At 34.1% G+C, this 25,523-nt stretch overlaps 1 protein-coding gene across 10 annotated transcripts in view; it reads left to right on the top strand.

Annotated features, from left to right (window-relative positions):
* Window positions 1-25,523, top strand: part of WDFY3 (WD repeat and FYVE domain containing 3) — a 264,038-nt gene that overhangs the window by 102,672 nt on the left and 135,843 nt on the right. For 8 of the 10 annotated variants that reach the window (XM_027095853.1, XM_027095860.1, XM_027095857.1 and 5 more), the window contains 6 exons: window positions 2,929-2,982; window positions 6,879-6,988; window positions 10,812-10,973; window positions 14,843-15,035; window positions 16,352-16,538; window positions 18,246-18,412. In XM_027095853.1, coding sequence (XP_026951654.1) covers window positions 2,929-2,982; window positions 6,879-6,988; window positions 10,812-10,973; window positions 14,843-15,035; window positions 16,352-16,538; window positions 18,246-18,412 — 873 coding nt within the window. The remainder of the gene's footprint in view (window positions 1-2,928; window positions 2,983-6,878; window positions 6,989-10,811; window positions 10,974-14,842; window positions 15,036-16,351; window positions 16,539-18,245; window positions 18,413-25,523) is intronic. The other 2 variants (XM_027095856.1, XM_027095859.1) reach the window with 1 other exon arrangement.

Below are 25,523 nucleotides of genomic sequence, written 5' to 3' on the forward strand. Positions count from 1 at the left end.
TGCCATAACAAAAATATCATAGACCAGTATAAAACAGGAATTTTTTTTCACAATTCTAGAGGCTGAAATTCTAAGAGCATGGTGCCAGCATGATTGGTTTCTGGTGAGATCTCTCTTCCTGGCTTGCAGATGGCACCTTCTCAATGTGGCCTCACCTCCAGGAGAGAGAGCTCTCTGGTGTCTCTTCTTATAAGGGCATTAATCCCATTATGAGGGGCACACCCTCATGACCTCATCTAAACCCAATTACCTCCCAAAGGCTCCATCTCCAAATACCATCACATTAGGAACTAAGGCTTCAAATATGAATTCTGGGGGGGCACAATTCAGTTTATAGCAGTGAGGTTTCAGGACAGAGAAGAGATAAATGCATGTGCTCAACCTTCCATCTTTAACGGGGGACCCATTATGGAGTCTTTGGAGCAACAGCCATTAAAGTATTTTTAGATTGAGGACAAAATCTCTTAATCAGAAGCTGTACATTATATGAATTGATGTATGGATTTTAAAATGAGGCAGTTTTAATTATATTTGTAGTCCTTGAAGCAAGTCTGGTGAGAGATGGTCAAGATAGTTTAAGGTAAACTTCCTGTCTTTTCCCTTCTCCACCAGAATGGGATTGCATCCTTTTTTATCTTTATTGATTTCAGTTGTTCCTATACAAGTGAAAAGTTTGTCTTAAATATAAGATTTCTGTGTTTTATGCCTTTTTAGCTATTTTAAATAGGTAGTATGAAGGGAAATTTCTTTGTCACATGTTGACTCCTGTCATTGCATTTTCTTTTTTGAGTGACAGCCCTAGATTAGAAAAAAAAATTCCAAAGCTTATTTATACTCTGTTCACTGTTGCTGTCTTTATGAATACCTAATCTGCATGTTTGTAGAAAAACATTTTTCTACATTGGAGATTTGTTTTCCTAAATCTCTTTACAGTTTTATATCCATAGGGAAATAATGAAGAGTATCTTAAATGGAGGAGATGTCTCATTGTTAATTACAATAATAGTTACATAAGTTTTTTTTTTTTAAACTTTCTATTTTGAAATATTTATGGACTCACAGGAAGTTGCAAACATAGAGGGAGCCCCTTGTGCCCTTCCTTCTTCCATTGGTGACATACTGTTTGCCAGGTATTTTAAGATACATTTTTTCATATCATGTGATTCCATGTAAGTTTTAGTTTTAAACTTTTGAAATTCGTTAACTTCAGAATCCAGTGAGATTCAATTCAATTTTGTGTAAGTTTTACCTCCACAAGAGAAACCTTTCCAAATCACCCTATCTCAAATATAGATCTTTTATCCTGTATCTCCACACCAGTGAGTATTTATTCAGTCACCTTAAATACTTCCTTTAGAGGTTTGGTGTCCTCTGAAAGTACCTTGTTTATTTACTTATTTAATGTTATTGTCTCTTGTGTTCACCCCTGTAAAAGAATGCTTGTCACAGATTAGGTGCTCAAAAAATCTTTTACTGATTTTGACATAGGATTTCTCTGTGCTCCCCCCTACCCCATTATGCTTTAAGAGTTAGAAGAGTGTTAGAAAAGCCAGCTTACTGATGTTTAAGAGAGAAAAGCATAGTTTTGGAGTGTCTCCTCTGTCAGCCTTGAAGAACTCTGGCCTTTGGAATCCTTGTTCTCTTCTTTCATTTTTAGTTTTGAACATTGGAAGTTTCTTTTGATCAGTGCTGTTATCAAAAGTACTTTCATGGAGATTTTTTGATATTTTGATTTTTCTAGTAAAAAATTCTAGATGTTGAGGATCTAGGTACATCCTGAGTCATCTTTCTTCTTGCATATCCCATTCTAGTTTTCCGATTGATCAATTGATTTCTATTGTGGTAAAAACACTAACATTAGATCTGCCCTCTTAACAAACTTTTACATGTACAGTACAGTAAATTGTAAGTACAATGTTGTACAGTAGATCTCTAGAACTTTTTCATATTACACAACTGTAACTTTATACACATTTATTAGCAACTTTCCATTTCTTCCTCCTCTCAGCCTTTGGCAACCACCGTTCCACTTTCTGCTTCTATGAGTTTGGCTGCTTTCAATACCTCACATAACCTTTTATTTTATAGGAAGTTTTCATTGAAAGTAATTTTTGTTATGATTTACATGAACATAATTTTTCTCCAAAAAGAAGCAGGTGGAATGAGTCCTCTATTATTCTTTTGAAAATTGGCTCTATCTGTTGTGCATCAGAGAAAGATTATTTTTCCAGAGCTCCTCTGAATTCGGTGTGAAATACTTACTTTGTTTGTTACCTAATCACCATTCACATATCAAGTCTTTTTACCAGATCACTTCTAACATTCATTGTAGATATCTCAGTAGGAACCATGCTTATTGGCAATTATATTGTTTAAATCTATCCATCAGAAGTTAGTAAAAATGGAAAATTTTAGGTAGGTCAATGTGCAAAGTGGGTACATGGGCTGATTTGTAATACAGTAGTCCTCTTCTCTCTGTCTCTCTTAATTCTCTTGGTTATAGCCTCCCTGTGGTTTTGTTAAAAATCTATAGTGACTTTCAACTAATTTAAAAAAATATATAATTTTGTAGCCATACTGTATACAGGACATGGCTTAAGACTTTTCCCTATCTCTTCTAGTTATTTGTTAAGTTCAGCCATGCAGTCTGTTTAATTCTAAGGTCAGTCACATGGTCGATTTTACGTCATTGAAAGAGAAAATTCCCACCTGTGTAAAAATAGTATCTTCAGTTTATTGTTAATGACTTTGCTGCATGCTAGGTACCACTGTTAAGCCCAGTGCTGTAATGCCCACTGGGCAGCGGCCCAGTGATAGAGAAGCCAAATGATGCTGACCACAGTTGGCACCTGGTGCAGCATCTTGTGGTGGGATTAGTATAATGTAGTGAATCCCCAGTTAGACAACCCAGCCTTTCTTTTTAAACAGAAAAACAGTGTGCCCCGCTGTCCTCCAAGGATTTCAAAGCCACAACACCTTCAGGTAATTTCATTCCCAAGGTGTGATGATGTATTATCAAATTGAAAGAAGCATGGAAGCTATGAGTCCTAATACTATTTTTCTCACTAACGTGGAAGTGGTTTTTTTTGGAAGGGAGGGGTGGGAATGGGCGTTTAGGGCTTGGTTTCTTCGTTAATGAAAAAAGTGTAATAGTACTATTGATGTGTCTCACATTATCATCCTGAAGCATAAGTTTGAAAATGACTATGCTTTAAATGGACTTTGCAAAAGGAAAAAATATTGTATTACACTTATTATTAACACGTTTTGTGTTCTGGTTGTTCTGAATGCAGTCTAATTGAATTTACTTACACTCTCTCAGTGTAGACTGGGAACTTAACATTTCCTTTAAAACCGTCTACATATTCTTATTTAATCTAATAATGAGCTCTACTAACTTCATTTCTGCATTTTTTGGCCTAACTATGTGTACTGTAATGCAGCATGAAAGCTAAAGCTTAAATCAAAATGATTGGCAACTCTCAAGATGGGCTGATATTAATATGTTCTTTTTATTATAATCTTAAGTTAAATCAGTCTTTAAATTTGTATTTGTTAAAAATTGGTGAAAATAAAAGATCATAATGCTCTATTTTTTGACTAGGAGCGTTTTTCAAAGTTTTAAGAAATTCTGTGGTTTATGGAGGTTTAATATGTTGTCTACATAACTTTTTAAAGATAGCACTAAATGTTACATACTTTTACAATGAGCTTCTTGATTTATTTAAAATGAAAACTCGGAGATCCCATCAAGTTGTTTTGTATGGCAACCTACTGAAATTAGTAGGTGAAAGTAAAATAGTTCTTCTGAATATGTTTGATATGTAAAGATAGTCTATTTTATCAATGAGAGTTTCCAATCTCTCCTGTATTATTCAGCCACAACTATTGTCAAGACTTCTTTGTGTGCACCTGTAATTCAAAGCCAGATAACATAATTATACATTATTGCTGATGTAACTGAAGTCTCTATCTTCTTCTCAAAAAGAGCAGTTGTTATTATTAAGTTGGTAAAATTGTTAAAGGGACACCATTAATAATTATACTGTCTTGATCCTTTTCAAGGTTTATTTTCATACGTATTATCTCATTTAATCAGCTCAGCAATCTACTGAACTGTTGTAATGTTTAATAACAAATAGGACATTTTTGAAAATACATTGTCTTTTCTTATCTTGAGGAATATCTTAATGTTCATTGTCAACCAAAACGAAAGAAACCACACACTTTTGTAAATGCCATTGATCAGATAGATATATGGAACTGTTTCAAACCAAGAGTACATTTTTGGTGTTTTGGTTCTCAAAATAACCATTGGCATTCATTGTTCATAATTGGCAACTTGTTGAAGAGCAGTGAAAAAACATATTTGTCCAAACTTCTTTTAATGTTAATAGTGTTAAGTACTATGGGTGGAATCTGGAGTCACTCAAAATGTGTCTTATCTGTAGGTTTCTAGATTCTCTACCAGGGAGATAAATTTGTTTATCTTTTAAAGTAGGCTTAGTTCTTCAAAATATTTTTTTCCCTCTGTGAGAGACATAGGTGGTATTGATCAGTTGATTTACCAATCAATGTTTCTTTTTTTAATGAAATAGAATTTCATTACATTTGTGTAATTGTAAAATAAAGCAATTTGAAGACTGCAGGTGTTTTTTTTTAAGATGTTGAGTTACGAAATTGGAAATGCACAATTTCAAACCAAAGTCGCCTGGTTACGAAGAAGCCTAGGAAATGAAAACATAGCATGTCAGCCTTTGATTAAGAATTTTAGCCAACTGGTAAGGAGCTGTTTTCCTTACATGAGCGTTTAATTACTATCAAGGAAAGACTGCTCGTGTTATGTAGCAAATGGCTGGGGTCCATTGTAGGCTTGCAGGAAAAATTTGCAGGTTAGTTTTTGCCAATGATCTTAAACCATGGTTGCTAAAGATGGTTTCTCAATGGCATTCTTTTATTTGTTTTCTTCTTTCTCTATTTAATCAGCCTTGAACATTGCTTTCTTTGTATTACTCCCCTTTCAAAACTTTCAGGAATCTCTGTTACCCATAATAAATGCAAACCTCCTGATGTTCTTGAGAAGTTGAATTCAATGTGTCCTTCTTTGATCTCCCTGGGTTGATTTATTCACTCATTTAACAGATGTTTATTGAGTGCCCACTTATTGCCAGTGATGTGCTCCATACTGGGGATCAGCTCTGAACAAGGCTGACAAAGTCTGCTCCCACGGTGTTTGTTTTCTAGAGAGGGGCAAGAGACTGTAAAATCAGTGAGCATGAATACAGTAATTTCAACATTTACCAGATACTGAATACCCGAAGTAAGCCAGGGTTCTGTTGACTTCTCTTTTCCAGTAAAATTTTTTTATCACTATCTTTTACAGGCTAAGCAGGCTGGATTTGAATATAAGTTCTGTCCCTGATTCTAGGCAAATTACTTATCCTCTCCATTTCTCAATTTATATTATAATAAGGGGTCTAAGAATAGAAAATAACTTACAGGGTTCTACATAAAGATTAAATGAGTTGAATCTGCAAGCACTTAAAACAGTGTTTGTTGGGCTTCCCTGGTGGCGCAGTGGGTTGAGAGTCCACCTGCCGATGCAGGGGACGTGGGATCGTGCCCCGGTCCGGGAAGATCCCACATGCCGTGGAGCAGCTAGGCCCGTGAGCCATGGCCGCTGAGCCTGCGCGTCTGGAGCCTGTGCTCCGCAACGGGAGACGCCACAACAGTGAGAGGCCCACGTACCGCAAAAAAAAAAAAAAAACAGTGCTTGTTGTACAGTTAAGACTCAGTAAAAATAAGGTATCTTAAAAAATTTTCCTTTAACATGTTCTTTCAAATGGAAGTATATAAAGATGAAACATGTCCAGCACAGTATCATGTGTAAGTTTTGTATCATTCAGTTATTGAATAAAACACTTTTATCTCGATTGTCTTAAATGTCTTAAAGGAAAGAATACCTCTAAAGTAACCTAAATTCTATTCTACATCCTGTGTCTTTATGACGTGTGTTAAGTATACGTTTAGTAACTTAACATGTTGGTTTACAGTGAACAGATTGGACTTATTTTCTGACTTTAATTCATCTACTATTACAATGTAAAAATTGATGAACTCTGTGCTGATAAAATTAAATGCATGGTTAAGGATTTATCCATTTTCCCTTATCCTTAAAAACATAATCAACTAAGTTGACTTTCAAAGATTCTTCCAACACTACAGTTCTATGAATGACTCCCTCACTGTTTATCTCTTCCTAATGTCAGCTGTTCAGGTCACCCCTTGTGTGTATCACTGAGCCAACCTCTTAATTTGTTTCCCCCATCAATCTCTTTGCCCTTAAAGTTTGTCATACACATCACTCTAAATTAATAGTCTTAAAATAATCCTTTCAACATCTACTTTGCTCAAGAAACTACATTTGCTCCCTCTTGCCCAAAGAGTCAAATACAGACAGCCCTTAGCTTACCTTCCTTCGTAAGTAGGCATTTTCTGTCACTACTATTGATATTAGACTCTAATTCTCAGCATATGCTCTTCTAGAATGTGAACCCTATGTTATTACAGTTGTTCCTCTTGATCATTCCTCTAGCCACACTTTTGTTTTAATACAGTGTGCCTAATCTCTCTGTTTCCATCCCTCCCTCCCAGTTTCTAGAGAGACTTGTTTTACAGGCAGGTTTAACTCAAATTTCCCCTGTTCCATGACTCTTTTTGACTAGTTTGTGACGTACCTTTTCCTAAAATATATAGGTTGACTTTTACATTTCTGTATTGATATGATGACATCTACATATACCATTAAAACATTGCTCTCTTTAACATATTTTGTACGTGATTTCTCTCCACCTAATGACTTTCCTTTGGTTTTATAGAGGCTGCAAGTCGGGCCATAGTCCAATTCTTGGAAATCAATCAGAGTGAAGAAGCCAGTAGAGGTTGGATGCTTCTGACAACAATTAATTTGTTAGCATCCTCTGGTCAGGTAAGTTCTTGGCTTTCATGTTTGAAGCGTCTTTTTATCCTCTTGGGATTTTGTGAAATTAAATTTATCATCATATCCAAATAAGATTTTATGATAACCTGTGTATTCTTCTAATTCTTCTTACACATTATTTCATGCTTCTCTCAACATCTCTATAAGGAGGTTAATGTTTCCATTTTACACATGAGGAAATGCTTAAATTAGAACAGTGTTTTCCATCTTTGTCACATCATAGCACACATAGAGCATGGTACCATTTGTACAGCACACTGGGCAAAAAGATGGGCTACCTGTGGCTGGAGGGAAGTAGCCCAGGAACTGCATTTCTGTAACCCATGTTAGGGAAACTTTGACTTGGAAGAGTCATCTAAGATTCATCTAAGGTCACTTAGCTAATAAGGAATAAGTGACATGGAAAATACTTTAAAATTTTTCTAACTTTTATGCAAAATAAGGAAATATTGTCATTTTCAGGATAATACATATTTCCTTCCTACTTGATTTTTTCTGGAGATTGCTTTTTTTCCCTTTAAATCAGGTTTAAGCATCTGTCATGATACATATGGCATGTAGTCATTTATGTGCTGTTTGAATACCCGATTTGTGACCTGTGATGTCTTGGGGATGAAGGAAGTTTATTCAGCCTTCTAAAATCCAGAGTATAATTACCTTCAAAGTCCACACGAATCTTGAGAATGACTATTGTCTAAATTACTATGGGCTTTCAAATACCTCATGGAATTTACAAAAGTAAATGTGACACCAATCATACTACTGTGACAGGCCACAGGAGAAACAGTGCACATTTCTTAGTAACCATATCCTGAAACCAGTTACTAGCCTAAAGTAAGCAGCACTAGAATTTTTTTTCTTTGGAATGGCCTGTTTCCTTTTTAATTTGCTGGGTTTTTGTTTCGTTTTGTTTTTTATTTATTTTATTATATTTTAAATTTTTATTTTATATTGGAGTATAGTTGATTTACAATATTGTGTTACGTTTTGTTTTTTAAATCAGAAAACGAATAAGACCAACTTGTACTGATTTATCTGGGACTATCTGAGTTTTGGCATAGAAGGCCCACATCCCAGGAAACCCCTCAGTCCTGGGCAAATGGAGATGTTTATTCACCCTAAGTACTAAGTAACCTTCAGATAGTCCTAAAGTAGACCATTGTTTTCATGTATCTATGGCCATATCAAGTGACTATCAAAATACCAATTCTACTTGCTATCGATGGTAACTATAAATGCCTCTACGTTACTGTACCAAAGTTTGGTTTGGCTTAGAATAATACATAAAATAATAGTGTTTAATTGGAATATTTCTAAGTTTTATTCATGTTTTCTGTAGATGCACTATTTTTCTTTCTCTCTTGTGAGCATAGACTGTGTCATACCATAACACCTAGAACATGGTAGAAAATCAGTAAATGTGTATTAACTTAAATGTGCACAAATGGATAGACCAATTTAAAAGCATAAGAAAAGAATCAGGAGAAAAGAATCAGGAGAAAAGAATCACTTAAAAAAATTACAAATGTTGCCGATTACCGGTTTGGATACCCAGTTGTACTTTTAATCTATCCGTTATAAGATGAAAATGAAAAATCATATCATTTTGCTTAATATGAAGGGATAGCTAGTAATAGTCTAACTGGAAAAAGACATTTTAAAAAGAAAATTCAGTGTTATGTTTTTTTGTGGGTTTTTTTTTGCGGTACGCGGGCCTCTCACTGTTGTGGCTTCTCCCGTTGCGGAGCACAGGCCCCGGACGTGCAGGCTCAGCGGCCATGGCTTACGGGCCCAGCCGCTCCGCGGCATATGGGATCTTCCTGGACCAGGGCACAAACCTGTGTCCCCTGCATCGGCAGGCAGACTCTCAACCACTGCACCACCAGGGAAGCCCCAGTGTTATGTTTTGAGCTGACTTTCTTGTTTGCATGCTATCTTCTGTTGGCAGTAGTGAGATAGAGATGACAAAAACATGGTCCTGAATCAACATGTAGATGACAGAGATGAAGTGGATGAAGATAATACCATAAAATGCAATAATGGGCTATATGTAGTACTATGAAAATAGAAATGGAGTTGTAAATTTTGTAGGTGAGGGTAGGAAGAAAGATGAGGAATTAAAGAAAGTTTCAGGCATGAACAGACGTTTAAATTGAGAGTCAGATGGAGACATGGGGTGTCTAGAAACAATAAATGGTAGATGAGAACTGCAGAGAGCTTTTGAGTATTAGAAGAGGGAAATGATAGTGGATATGTAGAAAGGGGCCAGATCTTGGAAAGGATTGTTCCTTAGGCGCTCTCTCCTCCCTGTCACCCGGCTACTGCATTAGTTCAAGGCCGGCCGTTCTTACAGTTTTCGGTACTAGTTTCCTAATTGCTCTCGCCTTCCTGCTCTTTAATCTATGGTCTATACTATCACCAGCTAATTGTCTAAAATCTGATTCTATAACTCCTTTGTAACACTTCATTGGGTCTCCAATCCCAGCAAAATAAAAGTAAAAGTAAAATGGGAGACCACACGCATAGGTCATTGAGCATGTATAAACCATGGGCCACTTAACCCGCTCTCTAACCCCAGACAGGGTATATAAGTGATGAGCCTCAGTTGCTCCCTTTGTAAAGTAAGGAGCATATAGTAATAAAATCTACCTTGTAGGGATGACTTGAGAAATAGGTGAGAGCATGTATTTAAAGTGCTTAGCTTTATGCCTGTTATATAATAAACACTCATTAAAGATTAGACATTATTATTGTGGCTTTTCAGGAGTCAGCAGTTTTGGACTCAGGTTCCTGAAACATTCTGTACCATGTGGCCTAAACTCCTGTGTATCTTCCAGGTGATCTTTCCCCTCTTGTTTTAATTCCGACACTTTTCCATTCTACTCCTGCCAGTGGTGATCATTCCCTTTTATATTAGCCTGAATGTACTACCATTGTTACACATAAGAGATTAAATCATAGTTATTAACAAACCTGCTTCTGCTCTAGACTACAGTCTTCTGAAGGGCAGGGATCCTTCATCATTGCATGCCGAGCTCCCAACACACTGACTGACATACCCTAGGCATTCAGGAAATGTTTAATGTCAAAATTAATAAACAGATCAACAGATGATGCTAACCTGTTGATCTCCAGCATGGAAGAACTTTCTGTTCCAAACTGTACCATGGAAAGATTTTTATAATTATTATAGCATATTTCTTAACAGTGCTGAAATGTTCACCATAAGAATGTCTAAAATTTCTTCCTTTAGTAATCTTTGAAAATAATGTAGAAATTTTTTTGTGTCAGTGATGGCTATATCCTTCAAGTGCCCTTCTAACCCTAAGAATCTACAATAAAAATAAAAGTGATAGTAAAGCAACTACTAATATATAGTTTAGTACTCAGTGTATCTTTGCATTTGTTATATAACCCTCATATTAACCCTAAGCGATATGTACTATTATACCCATTTTATAGGAGAGAAAGGTGAGGTCTAACAAAATTAGTTTGCCTAATAAGTTCATGGTTAAAATCTTTTCTAAATCCTTAAGTTTATGTTCTTTGTAACATGCTGCCTCTTAATAGTCAACCTAATAAATACCTTACTAAATAACAAACTTCTCAATATTTGGTTACAGCAAATTTGTCCAAATAGGAAATACGTATTTGTCAGCATGGAGTCATTTTAATTTTTTTTCAGGCATTTAAAAAGTTATTTTGATATATAATTTTCTGGCTTAAAATTTGAGCTTACTTAGCTACACCAAGTACAGTTATGTCTATCTGTCTATCTGTCTATTCACTTATTTATCGGTTTGTTTTCCAGAAAACCGTGGACTGCATGACAACGATGTCAGTGCCTTCCACCCTGGTTAAATGTTTATATCTGTTTTTTGACCTTCCACATGTGCCTGAGGCAGTTGGAGGTGCACAGAATGAGCTACCTCTAGCAGAACGTCGTGGACTACTCCAGAAAGTTTTTGTACAGGTATGGAAGGTGCTATTTGCCTGGCCATCTATACCACTCTATTTAAAGTATAACAGGTACACTCCTTAAATAGATGTCCTGCCTATTCCATTTTCTATAGTATTTCATGCTGTTTATTATAAGTTCACTTTATCTCATCTGTCACATTTCTTTTGAAGAATATTTAGATGAGGGATTAACAAATTTGTTTCTCTGAACAGAGGTTACCTTTGATATAGCAAAAACATCTCTAAAATGAACTAAGCAAGGAAAACTTTTATTGACAATATAATTAAGTTTTGCATAATATTTCTTCTAATGTCAAGAAATTCTGTTTTGTTGCTGTCTATATATAGGAAGTCCTTAGCCTATAAATATTTAGCTTAGAAAAGACAGTTTATTTTAGTGGCTGCTGCCACCTCCTCTGCTCCCTGCCTATAAAGCCCTTCTTTCCCACTGTTGCCACTCTTCTTTTAATAGCATTAGCAGATTAAGTATACCTTTGTTAGCTAGCCTGGAGATATTATCATCATTTTGATATCCTTTCTTGGGAGAAAATTTTCAAAACAAACAAACTACAAACATTTAGAATATAATCTGTCCATGTAAAAATACATGTTTGACACAAGACGATAAATACTGCATGGTTCCATTTATAAGTAAAGTGGTCAAACTTTTAAAAGTAGAGTGTTGGTTGCCAGGGGCTGGGAGGTGGGGAAAAGAAAGTTGTTGTTCCGTGTTACAGAGATTCAGTTTTGCAAGAGGAAAATGTTCTAGAGATGTGTTGCACAATAATGTGCATGTAGTTAACACTACTGTACTCTATATTTGCGTATGATTTAAGATGGTTAAATTTTGTTATGTGTTTTTATGCCTCAATTTAAAAAACCAACACCTGTTTGAGTCCCGTTTTCTGAAATAAGATGCCAAGGATTTTGGGAAAGATTAAATGAATAATAACCAAAGCTATGGTTCTCTGCTTCAGACATAGTAGACATGAAATAAAAATATTTATTTTTTAATAAATAAATGTGATTCCTGCTGTTGCCACCACCAGCGCCATAATCTGTGAGAGTAGGAAGAGAGAACAGAGACGACAGTGGATCTGCAGTAGGTGTGGTAGAGTTGGGGACCCATGTTGATGACACCTGGTGTAACTGGGGTTGTTGCTCCAGGAATGCTCCAGGCTTTGTTGAGGTCTAGCAATGAAGATCGGGAAGAGGGAGACCAAGATGGTTTAGAAAGGAAAAGACAAGATTATCAATAAAATACTAATTCAAAAAATATTTATTCAACACTTGATTTATTAGATATTTTTGTGCTGGTGTTTAGCATCCCTTATCTTGTGTTAATTTACAAGACAATCCATGACTTCAGAGCTTCTGTTTTCCTCAAAAATGATGATGTGAGTGAATGGCAGAAATGGGATTAGACTTGAGGTTTATCTAACCCCTCAATTAGATTGGATGAGAAGAGCAGTGGGAATAAATAAAAGAGTAAATCACATAGGAATTAAAGCTATTTTAAGACATTGATGAATGGAGTGGGTTAGTCTTTGGTAATCAGACTAGAGCCCTGTTTCAATAAATCCCTTCTGTAGAACTAATTAATACCTTAGGCAATAAATGGAAGCTGAATTTTTTTTTCTTCCACTTTTATTGAGCTATAATTGACTTACAGCACTGTTGAAGTTTAAGGTGTGCAGCATGGTGATTAGACTTACATACATCATGAAATGAGGACCACAGTGTTTAGTGAACATCCATCATCTCACTTAGACACAAAGTGAGGAAGCTGAATTTTATATATTTAACACTAAATAAGTAGCAGAGATTTTTTTCCTAAAACTTAATTTTTTCTATATCTGAAAACACTGGGTGCTGACTTTGAACTAAATGTGAGATTCACTTTAGCATATTGGAATCATTGAATGTTAAAGGCCAAAAGGAGCTCAAAAGAAAATTTAAATGAAACGCTTCATTTACAGTTATGGAAACCGATCCACAGCAGGTGCGTGGCAGTGATTAGAGCCCAGCTCTCCCACCACCTAGTCCAGTACTCCTTTAGTGTCTCACTTACCTTTTTTAGTTCCTCATTGCAGGCTGGACATTGTTTTCATCATTTTGTCTAGAAAAACAATGGGCACAACTTATTAAATGTTTTCAGAACACATAGTGTTTATGATAGATGAAATCTCTATGTTTATATTTTGTGACAGATGGTTTCCTGGGACCTTAGCAGTTGGTACTGCTTCATGTAGGCTTTTTTTTTTTTTTTTTGCTTTGCATTTGCATTGATGTGGCCAATTACTGCTCTGCCACAGTTGGCTGGACTTTATAACAGAGTCCCTACAAATAAAAGTGGTTAGTGTAGGGGCCGAAGAGGAATGAGTAGACTCTTCAGTTTTCTCTTCTGTAAAATGAAAGGATTATACTAGATTATTTTAAGAAGCCTTTTGCCTTTGAAGATTAAGAACTAGTTATCTTAAGAGTCAACATCAAGGAATTATATCTAGCTTATTTTTGAGGACAAAGATTTGATTTGGAAAAAAGTATTTTATTTTCAGGTTTGTTTTTATGTTACAGATTAGAGAAATGACATCTGTCCCTCTAATCACATAAGGGTAGTGTGAAAACCAACAAAAAGTATAATCAACAATACACTCTTCTGAGCTTTTTTTTTTTTTTTGCTGCAATTGATTATCTTTTTTTCATATATCTTTTTTGTTGCATTTAACACATATGGAAAAAGATACACATGTTACACGTATGAATGGAAATTTGGTATCCAACAGTGTCTCCAGACATTTTTTTGGTGGGGGGGATTGCCTGCACTTACAGATTTTATAAATATTTTGTTGTTTCTCTGAATTCTTAATTTTTTTCCCTGGTATTTGGCGGCTATGAATTAGAAATTCTTGTATTTAAGTAAAATTTTGCATTGAAGGAAATAGGAAAAGGAAGACCTAGCTTTCTCGGACAAAACATGATACTTTAAATACTTTTTTCTGTTTAGTAGTTTCCGCACAAATATTAAAATACTCCAATTTTATTTTATTTATTTTATAAAGTTTAAAAAATATTTAGATGAGAAAATTTAGCACAGAGAAGAAAAATTAACTTTTTCTGACACCAAATCGAGATTAGAAGAAAAAGGTCCATCGAGGGCAGAAACCATAGCTGCATTCCCCAAGTAGCAGGCCCTTAGGGCTGTAAACACTTGTGCAGTGTGTATTTTGCAAACCATAGGTAAGGAATAAGTTCTCATTCCAGGGTTTAAGAAGTGTTGAATCATGCTTTAGAAGATTTTTGGCTACTAGACATAACTGATACTTCTGAATTAAGATGATTTTTTAGTTCTGATATCCCCTTCTACTTTTATAGAAGTTGGAACAATTTGAGAATACTTTTACTTTTAAAAAACCTATTTCTACTTTCTTGTCTCCCTAAAGCTGTTCCTTTTAGAGAAGAAAATTACATTTCACTTATGACAAACTAAGAGTTAAGGAACCAAATTATCGATAGAAAACTAGAGTGCTGATCTTGAAAGTTAACCTTTGATTTATTCCGTTTCATGGTAGGGTGAAGCAATGCAAAAAAAAAAAAAATACCATGGTAAAGAGAGGATGGTAAACATAGAACATTTTTTTTTAAAAAATAAGCTGATAAAAGTAGAGGTGATTAACTGTTTTACCATAACACACTTCTAAATTGTAGGTGTCTTTTTTAATGTTGCCTAAGTTAGAGCACTCATCATTATGGCTTTAATGATATCGCTCAGTACTAACCCTGAACTTTCAGAGTTTTTAATAATCAGATCTAGTCCTTTTCTAGCTCCTCCCTTTCCCCAGCCATTCATTTATTTATGTACTTATTTTGTTTGTTCTTTAGATCTTAGTGAAACTCTGCAGTTTTGTTTCTCCGGCCGAGGAGCTGGCTCAAAAAGACGATCTCCAGCTTTTATTCAGTGCAATAACCTCGTGGTGCCCTCCCTATAACCTGCCTTGGAGGAAGAGTGCCGGAGAAGTCCTTATGACCATATCCCGACATGGTCTCAGTGTCAATGTGGTGAAGTATATTCACGGTGAATATCTCGTAATGTATTCATTTTAGGTGCTCTGAATTTCCTCCACTTTTCTCTCCTCATATGATGGGAAATTTGTTTTTATCTCTCAATTCTCCAAAGATTCTATTTTAAATTAAAAGTATATTTACCAGGAGAAAAAAATTTATTTTTTATTTGTGAGGCATTTCAGGTATAAGAAATTCTCATGTTCCAAATGATGGATATCTACAAGAGTTAAAATAACTGCTTTGTTATGTAAATGGTCAATTGTAATATAATGTAAGTTCTATGTCATAGCCTATTCTTCCCTCCTTTTTTGCTGAATGAAAAGTTCTTTTGAGAAACTATAGTTAAAGTCTTTCTGAAGATATTTCATAAGTAGACAACCTGTCCAATGCAGCATAAATAAAATTAGGTAGATTCTTTATCAGCACTGAGGAGAAATTGTCCATTCTGTTTAACTCATATATAAATATGTGTCAACTATCCCTTAAAATGTCTAATTAGGAGAAATAGGAGACAGTTGTAGCATCTCAAATAGTCCATTTACGTATATATATATAGATGTGTATATATATCTCTCTCTATATATAGATACAGATATAGATACACATAAACTGAAAAATCTTTCAAAATAATTTTTAGTACAACTATTCACTTACCTGAGGTCAGTGAGTCATTCATTGTTTCTTGCCTCTGTTGTTATGTTAAATCTTGTTAGCTTTTGTTACGTGACACTGGGTTTCTTAAGACAAATAAATTTCATTAAAGGTAAGAGAGGAATGTCTTCTTTGAAACACCTCCAATCCCAAAAGTTATTATGGGGTATAACTGTGTTTTAAAGTAGTAAATATATAGTACAAACATAATTTTTAAAATTTTATTTCCTTAAGTATTTTTGTATGTCAGTAGTCTATATTCACTCTAATTATAACTTTTAACTAATTAGTAGATTTTTCTTCTTAAACTTAGAAGATAGTTTTTTTATTTTTTCCACTTTTTACTATATTCATAAAAATCAAAAATGTCATGTCAGCAGGCAGTCATTTTGTTGAATAGTAAAACATCTAAATATGATGTAAAAACTGTAATAAATGTCAACTAATTTTTAACACTTCCTATATTACTCTTTGTTTACTACTTAGAGGTAGAGCTTCCTCAGTCAATTTGAATCTTACATTGGCTTTTAGAATGTGTAACATTTATCTTACAGTATTTTATAGATACACTAAAATTTAATGTTTTATTAAACACCAGTTAAGAATGAAGGAAATTTTCTTAAGCAGTTGACAAATTATACATATATATACTTATTCAGTTCTTTATTTTTACAGAAAAAGAATGTTTATCTACGTGTGTTCAGAATATGCAGCAATCAGATGACCTGTCTCCCCTAGAAATTGTTGAAATGTTTGCTGGACTTTCTTGTTTCCTCAAAGATTCCAGTGATGTTTCCCAAACTCTTTTGGATGATTTTCGGATATGGCAAGGATACAGTTTCCTTTGTGATCTCTTGCTTAGGTAAAACCCCATAATTTAAGAATATATTTTAAATTTCTACTTAGTCTTTTCATCAAAGGAAACAATGTAGTTTGGGCTTATAGGGAAGAAGAAATCAACCAATCACTTATTTAATGTATACTTTATCCTCTTAGCTTTAATCACTTCTTTTTATTTCTGTTCTGTCAAGAGAGTTCAAAGTACGAATTTAGAGTTAATTTGGAAAATGTAGGCTGCAAACGTGGAGTCAATAGTTAGATGTGAAGAAGAAATCTGCTCTTCTTTAGTAGCTGAGGGAGAAGAGTTTGAATGAACTAATTAACATCTTCCTGAAGTGTAAACTCTTCTTGCTTAATTATATTTTTGATTTTCCTTACCAGTAACTCCAGTGTTACTATTAATGTAGTTAATAACAAGAGTAATTTTGTAGATTGAATGAGACATTACAAATATATATATAAAACAAATGTCAGTCTAAAAATGTTTCACTAGCCTTCTTTTTCATCCCAAATGTTCCATGTATATACTGGGAAAATGGCTGGTTACAAGTTTATTAGGAAGAAGATACTCTTGTCTTGATAGTTGTTCCTGGGCCATTAATTATTTTTAAATCATTTGATTTACTGTAAACCAGCACTATTTTGTAAACTTTATTTCTAACACCAGTTTGACCTCATTGCCATTACTTAATACTAGGCAACCCCCAAGAATATAATCTTGCATATATATCCTAATTTCCAAACGAGGACATATGAAAGTTTATGAAATAACTAATTCACATTACTAATTGATGCAGTCCTTTGAGAATTCAAGAGCCTTACACTCATTTACAAAATAATTTCACTTATGTTTATTGATCCTAAAGATATAATTCTAAGGCACACAAAGTTTTATGCATGTTAGTGCTCCTGAATTCTGGTATCTACTAGCTGTCCCACCCTCCACTCCCCAAATCTACGGTTGGCTCTCTATAGCCATTAAAAACATATCTATTGCGAGTTTATACTAACACGGAGAGGCATGTGCATAACACTAGTTAATGAAAGAAACAGGTTACAACATTCTGTGTATGGTATGAAAATATTATTAAAACTTTTCACATTAAAAAAAGACAACCTTAAAGGAATTAAGACTTTTCAAAAATTGTTAGAGACTCTCAGAAGTTTATTTAAATGTATTCTAATGCGAGTATTTGAATTAATTAATGAAATACAGGTAAAGTCTTACAAATCTTCCCAAGGAATTCACTTTTTAAAAATTAACAGAGGAAAGCAATTATACTCCAGTAAAGATGTTAAAAAAAAAATTAACAGAGAAAATTTCTTAGGAAAGAAATGGTAGATAAGGTTTTTGGTTATAAACAGTGAAACTTTTATAACCTTAGAGCCTTAAGGAACTTAAGAGATATTTAATCTAATCCTTTTATATTATAGAGACTTTCTATACCAAAGATTAGTGATTTACCTAAAATAATACTGTTAGTGGCAAAATCAGCATTTATCAGGTGTCCCGACTATTGGTATAATTTCTTTCAAATGCACCATCATATCTTATAATAAAATTTGTGGATTTATAAAAATAGTATGTTTTCATATAGGAAAAAAATGTAAGAAACTTCTTGTAGTACTCTATACATTTATGTATTGCATATAAAATTGAAATTTTCTTTATTAAATTTGAAAATACAACACAAGAGAAAATATATTTGCTAAATCATACTTTTCCTAGATTGGAACAAGCAAAAGAGGCAGAATCCAAAGATGCCTTGAAAGATCTGGTTAATCTGATAACTTCCCTAACAACATATGGTGTCAGTGAACTAAAACCAGCTGGTATTACCACAGGGGCACCCTTTTTATTGCCTGGATTTGCAGTACCTCAGCCTGCAGGCAAAGGTGAGTCTTTTTTTTTTTCCCCCCATTCTGAGCCATTCAAAGAAATAGAGAAAGAATGAATTAGTCAGATTTTGATTGCTCTTCATTTATGTTATTTATAGAAAAGTAATATGCTGTTTTTCATTAAAGTTGGTGCTTTCTGTGGTATAATTTCTTGAGTGACAGTCTTTAGCAGATCAAATACTTGAATATAATATGAAAATATTTTTTAAAGCAGTAAGATTTATATTTTAGTATTTCATTTTAATGTTCAAACGATTTAATAATCCAAACATGCCTCTGTCTAATGTTGACACTCACACATTTCCAATTTATGTGGATGGAACTTGATTCACACTCTGATCTCTATACCTGTCTTTATGTAAGAGGTATATAGAAAACACAGGTGTACATGCTTATATTTTATTTAAGCAAACCTAGGTACAGAGAAGTTACATTACATATTTTCGGGTCAGAGAATAATTTTTATAGTTCAGATTTCCTAACTTTGGTTCTTCATCTAGTGATCTTTTACTAAGAAAATTTATTGTATGATTAATAACATTTAATTATGTAAGAGTGCAAGCTAGTTTTATTGTTTATTTTCACTTTTTAAATGCATAATAACCATTCTGAAAGAATCTGAGCCCACAGGCCTCTAATAGTTCCTTTCACATTATTGTTACATACTAAGTATTCAATACAATTATGATATTTGCATGTAAAATTTAACTAGCCAAAAAATATCAGTATGCCTGGTTATTTAAATTTCACAGTACATTATCTATGTATTTTATGACATAGAAGCTAGCAGTTATAAATTTTTAAGTCAGAATAAATAGATATACTAGAAAATCCTAAATTTAATTTACTGGAGAAAATTATATTGAAAAGTCACAACTTAGATTGAAGTTGTCAAACTTCCATAAGATGTACTGTCAGTGTATAGGTTATACAGAACTTTTTAAATAAGCAAAATCTAGGAATATCTTACTGAGCAGTTCAAGGCTTCATTTTATTTAATATTAAGGAACAATATTAAATTAACTCTTCTAATTCGTAGACTCTAGCTTGAGTATTCTACAATTAACTCTTTCTATGAGTTCAAACTAAAAATAGCTCAGCAATATATATCCTATTTTAGATTTCATTGTTTCATTTGGTTACTCAATCTGCTTGTAATACTGACATAATATTTAGTTACAGAGTATAATTTTGAAATTACACTACTATAATGAGATAATTAATGCATCTAAATTAACCTTCTTCATATGTCTGCCTGATCCATAACAAGGATGATACATACATAACCTAGCACCTCTGGGGGTTATTTTGAGAATTCAGTGACATGTTTATGAAAACAAGGTTAGCTAGAAAGGACGTTGCCCTAAGAGTCAGAATTCAGGTAATCATGAGTGACGTAACCTTTCTAGATATCAATTTCTTCTTCAGAAACATTGATGTAATATTCTATAAAATGAATGGGTCAAGCTAGATCATTTTAAGTTTCATTTATAACTTAAAATTATCTCTTTCCCATGACCTACTTTGTAGAGTTATTATACAGGCTAAAGTAGATAGTTCTATTCCACATAAAGGGAATGTGGAATATATTTTATTTTTTGTCAGCAGTATTGAGGTATAATTTGTATATATTAAAATGTATACATTTTAAGTGTTGAGTTTGATGAGTTTAGGTAAATATATGTGGTTGTGCTGTCACCACCATAATCATGATATGGAATATTACCATCCTTCTAAACGTTTCCTTGTTCCTTTTTGTATTCAGTGCCCCCCCTCATTATCCCCTTGCCCTGGTAACCACGGATCTGCTTTGGTTTTGCCCTTTCTAGAATTTCATAAACTAGACTCATAAATTATGTAGTTTCTTGTATCTGGCTTTGTTCATTTTCAACATTTATCCATGTTATTGCATATATCTGAAGTTCCTTTTTAATTCTGGATAGTATTTCATTGTTTAGATATCCTGCAATTTGTTTATCCATTCAGCAGTTGATGGTGTTTATTTAACTGTCATGAATAAATGTACCAGAAACTTTCGTATAAAACAAGTCTTTGTCTGGACATATGTTTTCATTTCTTTGGGGTGATACCAAGCAGTGGAATTACTGATTCATATGGTAGATGTATGTTTAACTTTATGAGAAACTGCCAAACTGTTTTCTAAAGTGGCTGTCCCATTTTGCATTCACATCAGCTATGTATGAAAGTTTGCTTTACATCCTCAGAAACACTTGGTGTTATTAGTCTTAATTTTAGATATTCAAGTATGTAATAGTATCTTTTTTAAAATATAATTTGCCTTTTTCTAAAATATTTCAAGCATCTTTTTATGTTCTTATTTGCTGTCTGTGTCTCTACTTTGGTTCAGATCTCTGTGTCTAATTTTTGATAGGATTGTTTGTTTTACTGGAATTTTAAGAGTTCTTCAGATATTCTGGATAAGTCCTTTATAAGATACATACATTTTGTAAGTATGTTCTCTTAGTCTTGTTGTGCCTTTTCTTGGTAATATCTTTGAAGATCACAAGTTTTTAATTTTGATGAAGTCCAATTTATCACTTTTAAAATATTTTGTGGGTTTTGCCTCATACTGAAGAAATCCTAACCCAAATTCACTGAGATCTCCTGATTTCTTCTAGGAGTTTCATATTTTAACTCTTACACTAAGGTCTATGATACCTTTCAAGTTAATTTTTGTATATGGTAGGAAGTAAGGTTTGTTTGTTTGTTTTCCCGATACGGATATGCACACGTGCTAGGACTGTTTATTGAAAAAGATTATTTAACGATACATTTGGAACTCTGTCTCAGTTCTGCTCCATTAATGTGTCTGTCCTTAAGCCAATACTATATGGTCTTGATTGCTATATCTTTAAAGTTTTGAAATAGAGTCATTTAAGTTGTCCAATTTTGTTCTTCCTTTTCAAAATTATTTTGGCTATTCTAGGTCCTTTGAACTTCCATATGAATTTAATAATTTGTCAATTATTGAAAACGAAAAAAAAAACCCTGTAGAGATATTCGTTGGGAGTACACTGAATCTATAGATCAGTTTGGAGAGACTTGACAGCTTAACAGTATTGAGTCCTTCAATTCATGAGCATACAACTATCCCTTATTTGGGTCCTAGTATTTTCTCTCAGCAATGTTTTATAGTGTCCATTGTATAGAACTTTCAATTCTTTTGTTAAATTTATTCTTAAATATTTTATTCTTTTTGATACTGTTGTGAATAAAATTGTTTTTGTAATTTCATTTTGGATTGCTTGTTGTAGTTTATAGAAGAGATAATGGACTATTGCACAGGAATGGAGATGAGGAAATCCAGCTGTGATGAGGCCATGTTTATTAAACATTGATAGAATGAGGCAGTGATAGTCCTTTACAGATTTTAACTCTTTGGTCTGGATTATTTATAAGTTGGAGCTGTGTATATTCTGATATATTTGACACTATCATACTTTTTGTCAGTTATTTCTTAGCGGTACTTTGGGGAATATTTTCTTTGACGTCACTGGTTTCCCTTTCATTATCTATGAAAAGAAAATTCCTGTTACCAAGGAATTTTTACCCATTCGTTGATAATTACATTTAAAAGAGAAAACATGAATATATCTGCCTTATATTGCTCTATACATAGATACAGTTTACCTACCTTATTTTTACTGCTGATTTTAGGTCAAGTGAAACAGTATAGAAATATAAAATTTAAAAGAAAAAGTAGACTGAGTTATTAGTGAAGCTGGTAAATGTATCTGTGTGTGTATGTTAAAGCTTGAAAATGACTCCCGTTTCTATATTATATAGAAAATGCTTTTTATAAAACTTTGTATCCTCACCAGCAGATAGATTTTTCTAAAGAAGGAAATTAAAGAAAAATGTAGCAGTCCTTCTGTTTAATAACAACGCCATGGTGGTTTTTTACCTTAACTATGCTAGAAACATCTTTGCAAGGTTGTACTCTGTAATTCATAGCTTCCAAATTTGTTCCCTAAACACAGCGAGTTCTTTTAATACATGTTTAATAGAGAATATATCTCTTCATAAAAAAAGACCATACCTGTCTTTTTCAGAACTTTTCTGTGGCTTCACCTTTACAAACATTGTCTTGTAACACATTAATTCTCATAACACATTAACCAATATAAAAGGATAATGTATTTTTTCCTTTCTCGTATTTTTGTTCACGCTAGTAACCAAAGTGCCTTGCATTGTTCATCATGGGTTTACTTTTTTTATTTTTTTGCGGTACGCGGGCCTCTCACGGTTGTGGCCTCTCCCGTTGCGGAGCGCAGGCTCCAGACGCGCAGGCTCCGCGGCCATGGCTCACGGGCCTAGCCGCTCCGCGGCATGTGGGATCTTCCCGGACCGGGGAACGAACCCGTGTCCCCGTATCGGCAGGCGGACTCTCAACCACTGCGCCACCAGGGAAGCCCCATGGGTTTACTTTTGAGAGCTTTTTATCTATTCTGGTTCACTTTATATTGGATGCCAATGTGGCCAGGGCTGATGTTCAGCTGGCTTGCGGGAGTATAACCCTGAGGATTGTCTATAGCCAGCTGTCATTCTGATTGGTCACTCACATGTGTAATTCATTCGTTACTTTCTGTCTTATACTTCCTAAACGTTTATTAATTTCCTCCCTTCTGGTAACAGCCCTACTGCCACTACCTTAGTTGAGGCTGTACAGATCACGCACCTGGATTACCATAGGTGTCTTTGTAACTGTTCACCTTTCTATTCATCTCTACTCCTCAGAGCCGTCCTCTACAGTGTTGCATGGAATCTAACTCTGGTGACTTGGAATCTGAAAAATAATATTCAGTGTGTGTTTACTGAATGAATGCTTGCATTTCTTTATTCAGACCTTTATTCTTACTTCATTTTACATTTTGCTTATGCTTGTGTCATATAAGCTCTTTTTTCAAGCGTTCACTTTTACATTAGATTCTGAAAATAGGAAAGCTCTATTCTTTGTTGTATATACACTTGTTCTTCTAAACCTTAGAATAATTAGTTTCTTTTGTTTCTGCTTATATAGACTTGAGAGTAATGAGATGGTGATTGTCATCTGTTAGAATGATTTCCTTACTTTACTCTTATTTTAGTTATTTGTGTGCTAAACAGATTTTAGTCAGTTAATGCAAATTTTGAAACTTATACAGGATATATCTGTTTAGTTAAAATATTAGAGTATTTATGTGTCAATATTTAGGGGATATTCCTGTCTCATATAGAGCAATCTTTTAATTATCTTTTAGATTTAATTATGCTCCCTTCCCAATTAAATACTGTAGGAATTTAATGGCTATGACAGTCCTGAATAATTACTCCTGATACCATCAACACTTCAAATGTGTATGCCACTAATTTTGGAATTAGAGTTCTGACATTCCTTTAGATCGTTTTTCCTGATAGAAAGCCAAATTATTAGATTCTGTTTAGTTTCATTGTATATAAGGTGTACTAAATTTGGAAATAATATTACAGAATCTTTTTCTGGATTAGTCACAGGAATGATTGAATTTTACATGTTACTATAAGACTGATTGCATTGGTTAAAATGCTCTGCTCTTGAAGCTGGTCTTGGAGACCAGTTAGTCTTGATGTTCCTTGGTCATTTACTCTGATCAACCTACTTTAACTACTTGCTAATGGCCCCTAGATGAATTGGATAAAAAGGGGGATTAAGGAGTAAGTAATGAATCAGAGCAGATTCATTACTTACTTACTGTAAGTAAAAAGAAATTACAAAGAGCCAAAATTCCTCTGACCACTGCATTTCTACTGTTATCTTTATATGCGAGGATTAACACATTTTACATTTGACTTTTAATTGTGTGTATTTTTACATATTGTGTTCAGTTCAGCTCTTTGGGGTTGGTGGTTAATATGCCTTATCCATTTTTTTTTTTTTTTGGCGGTACGCGGGCCTCTCAATGGTGTGGCCTCTCCCGTTGCGGAGCACAGGCTCCGGACGCGCAGGCTCAGCGGCCATGGCTCACGGGCCCAGCCGCTCCGTGGCATGTGGGATCTTCCCGGACTGGGGCACGAACCTGTGTCCCCTGCATCGGCAGGTGGACTCTCAACCACTGCGCCACCAGGGAAGCCCCATGCCTTATGTTTTGTCAGTGACATCACTTAAAACCAGATCACGAAAATTAAACTCGGAAAAATCTAAATTTTCCCACATTACCCTAAGTTCAGCTCTTTCTAACTCCTTTCTTTATGGTGAGAAATGATATTGTCATATAGCCCAAAGATGCAAAATATTGATTAGAGTTATTCTTTAACCTTATTAATCACACGTAGTCAGACTTGTACATTTGTATGTTCATCAGTCTATCAAAGCTTGGTTTTTGACTACCTGCAGGTAATAAAAAGTAAAGATGTACTCAAAAAGAGCAAGCATCACATTAATAAGGAACTGGAAGTAAGGATTTGATATTTGGCACACATGGAATAAGTTTGTATGTTATAAACAAACAAATTTAAAGTCACGTATAGACTGAAGATTTTTTTAAATCTTTGCATTTTTCAGATAATGTCCAAACCAGAATTTCTGAGCAGTCTTTCTAACCCATTTTATATTTTTCCTCGTTCTGTGTTTATCCTATTTCTAAAATGCAGCTGATTCTGTAAGGCTCTGTGTTAACTGTTTGGTCACTCTTGCAAATGCTTTATATTCCTAATGGTTGTGAACCTGGGGACAGTTTTTATAGACAAACGCTTGTTTTCATTTGCCTCACATATTTCCTATGTTAATTCTTTATAATGATTGTCACTAATTTGCCTCACAGGAGCTATTATATACAGATTTTTGTTTTTTCTAGTTGGTGTGTTTGAAAATCAGATATTTATAAATATAGCTAGTAGCTGGCCATAAATTGCTTTAACAAATGTGTATGTAAACAAATTGCACTTCCAGCTTGAAAACAAAATAAATTTCCGAATTAAAATTTCATGAAAGTTCTAATGTTATAATTAAAAATGTAAAACTGGAACTTAGAGAATTTTTTTCCCCTCCTGTTTTCCTGCTGCCATTTTTGCTGTTCTCATGCCTGTTACCTCTTCAGCCTGAAAGTCTTTTCACATTGAGAGGTAACTG

This window comes from Aethalodelphis obliquidens, unplaced genomic scaffold (assembly GCF_003676395.1).
Source record: "Aethalodelphis obliquidens isolate GAN/ISIS:26980383/991018 unplaced genomic scaffold, ASM367639v1 scaffold95, whole genome shotgun sequence".
Taxonomy (NCBI): domain Eukaryota; kingdom Metazoa; phylum Chordata; class Mammalia; order Artiodactyla; family Delphinidae; genus Aethalodelphis; species Aethalodelphis obliquidens.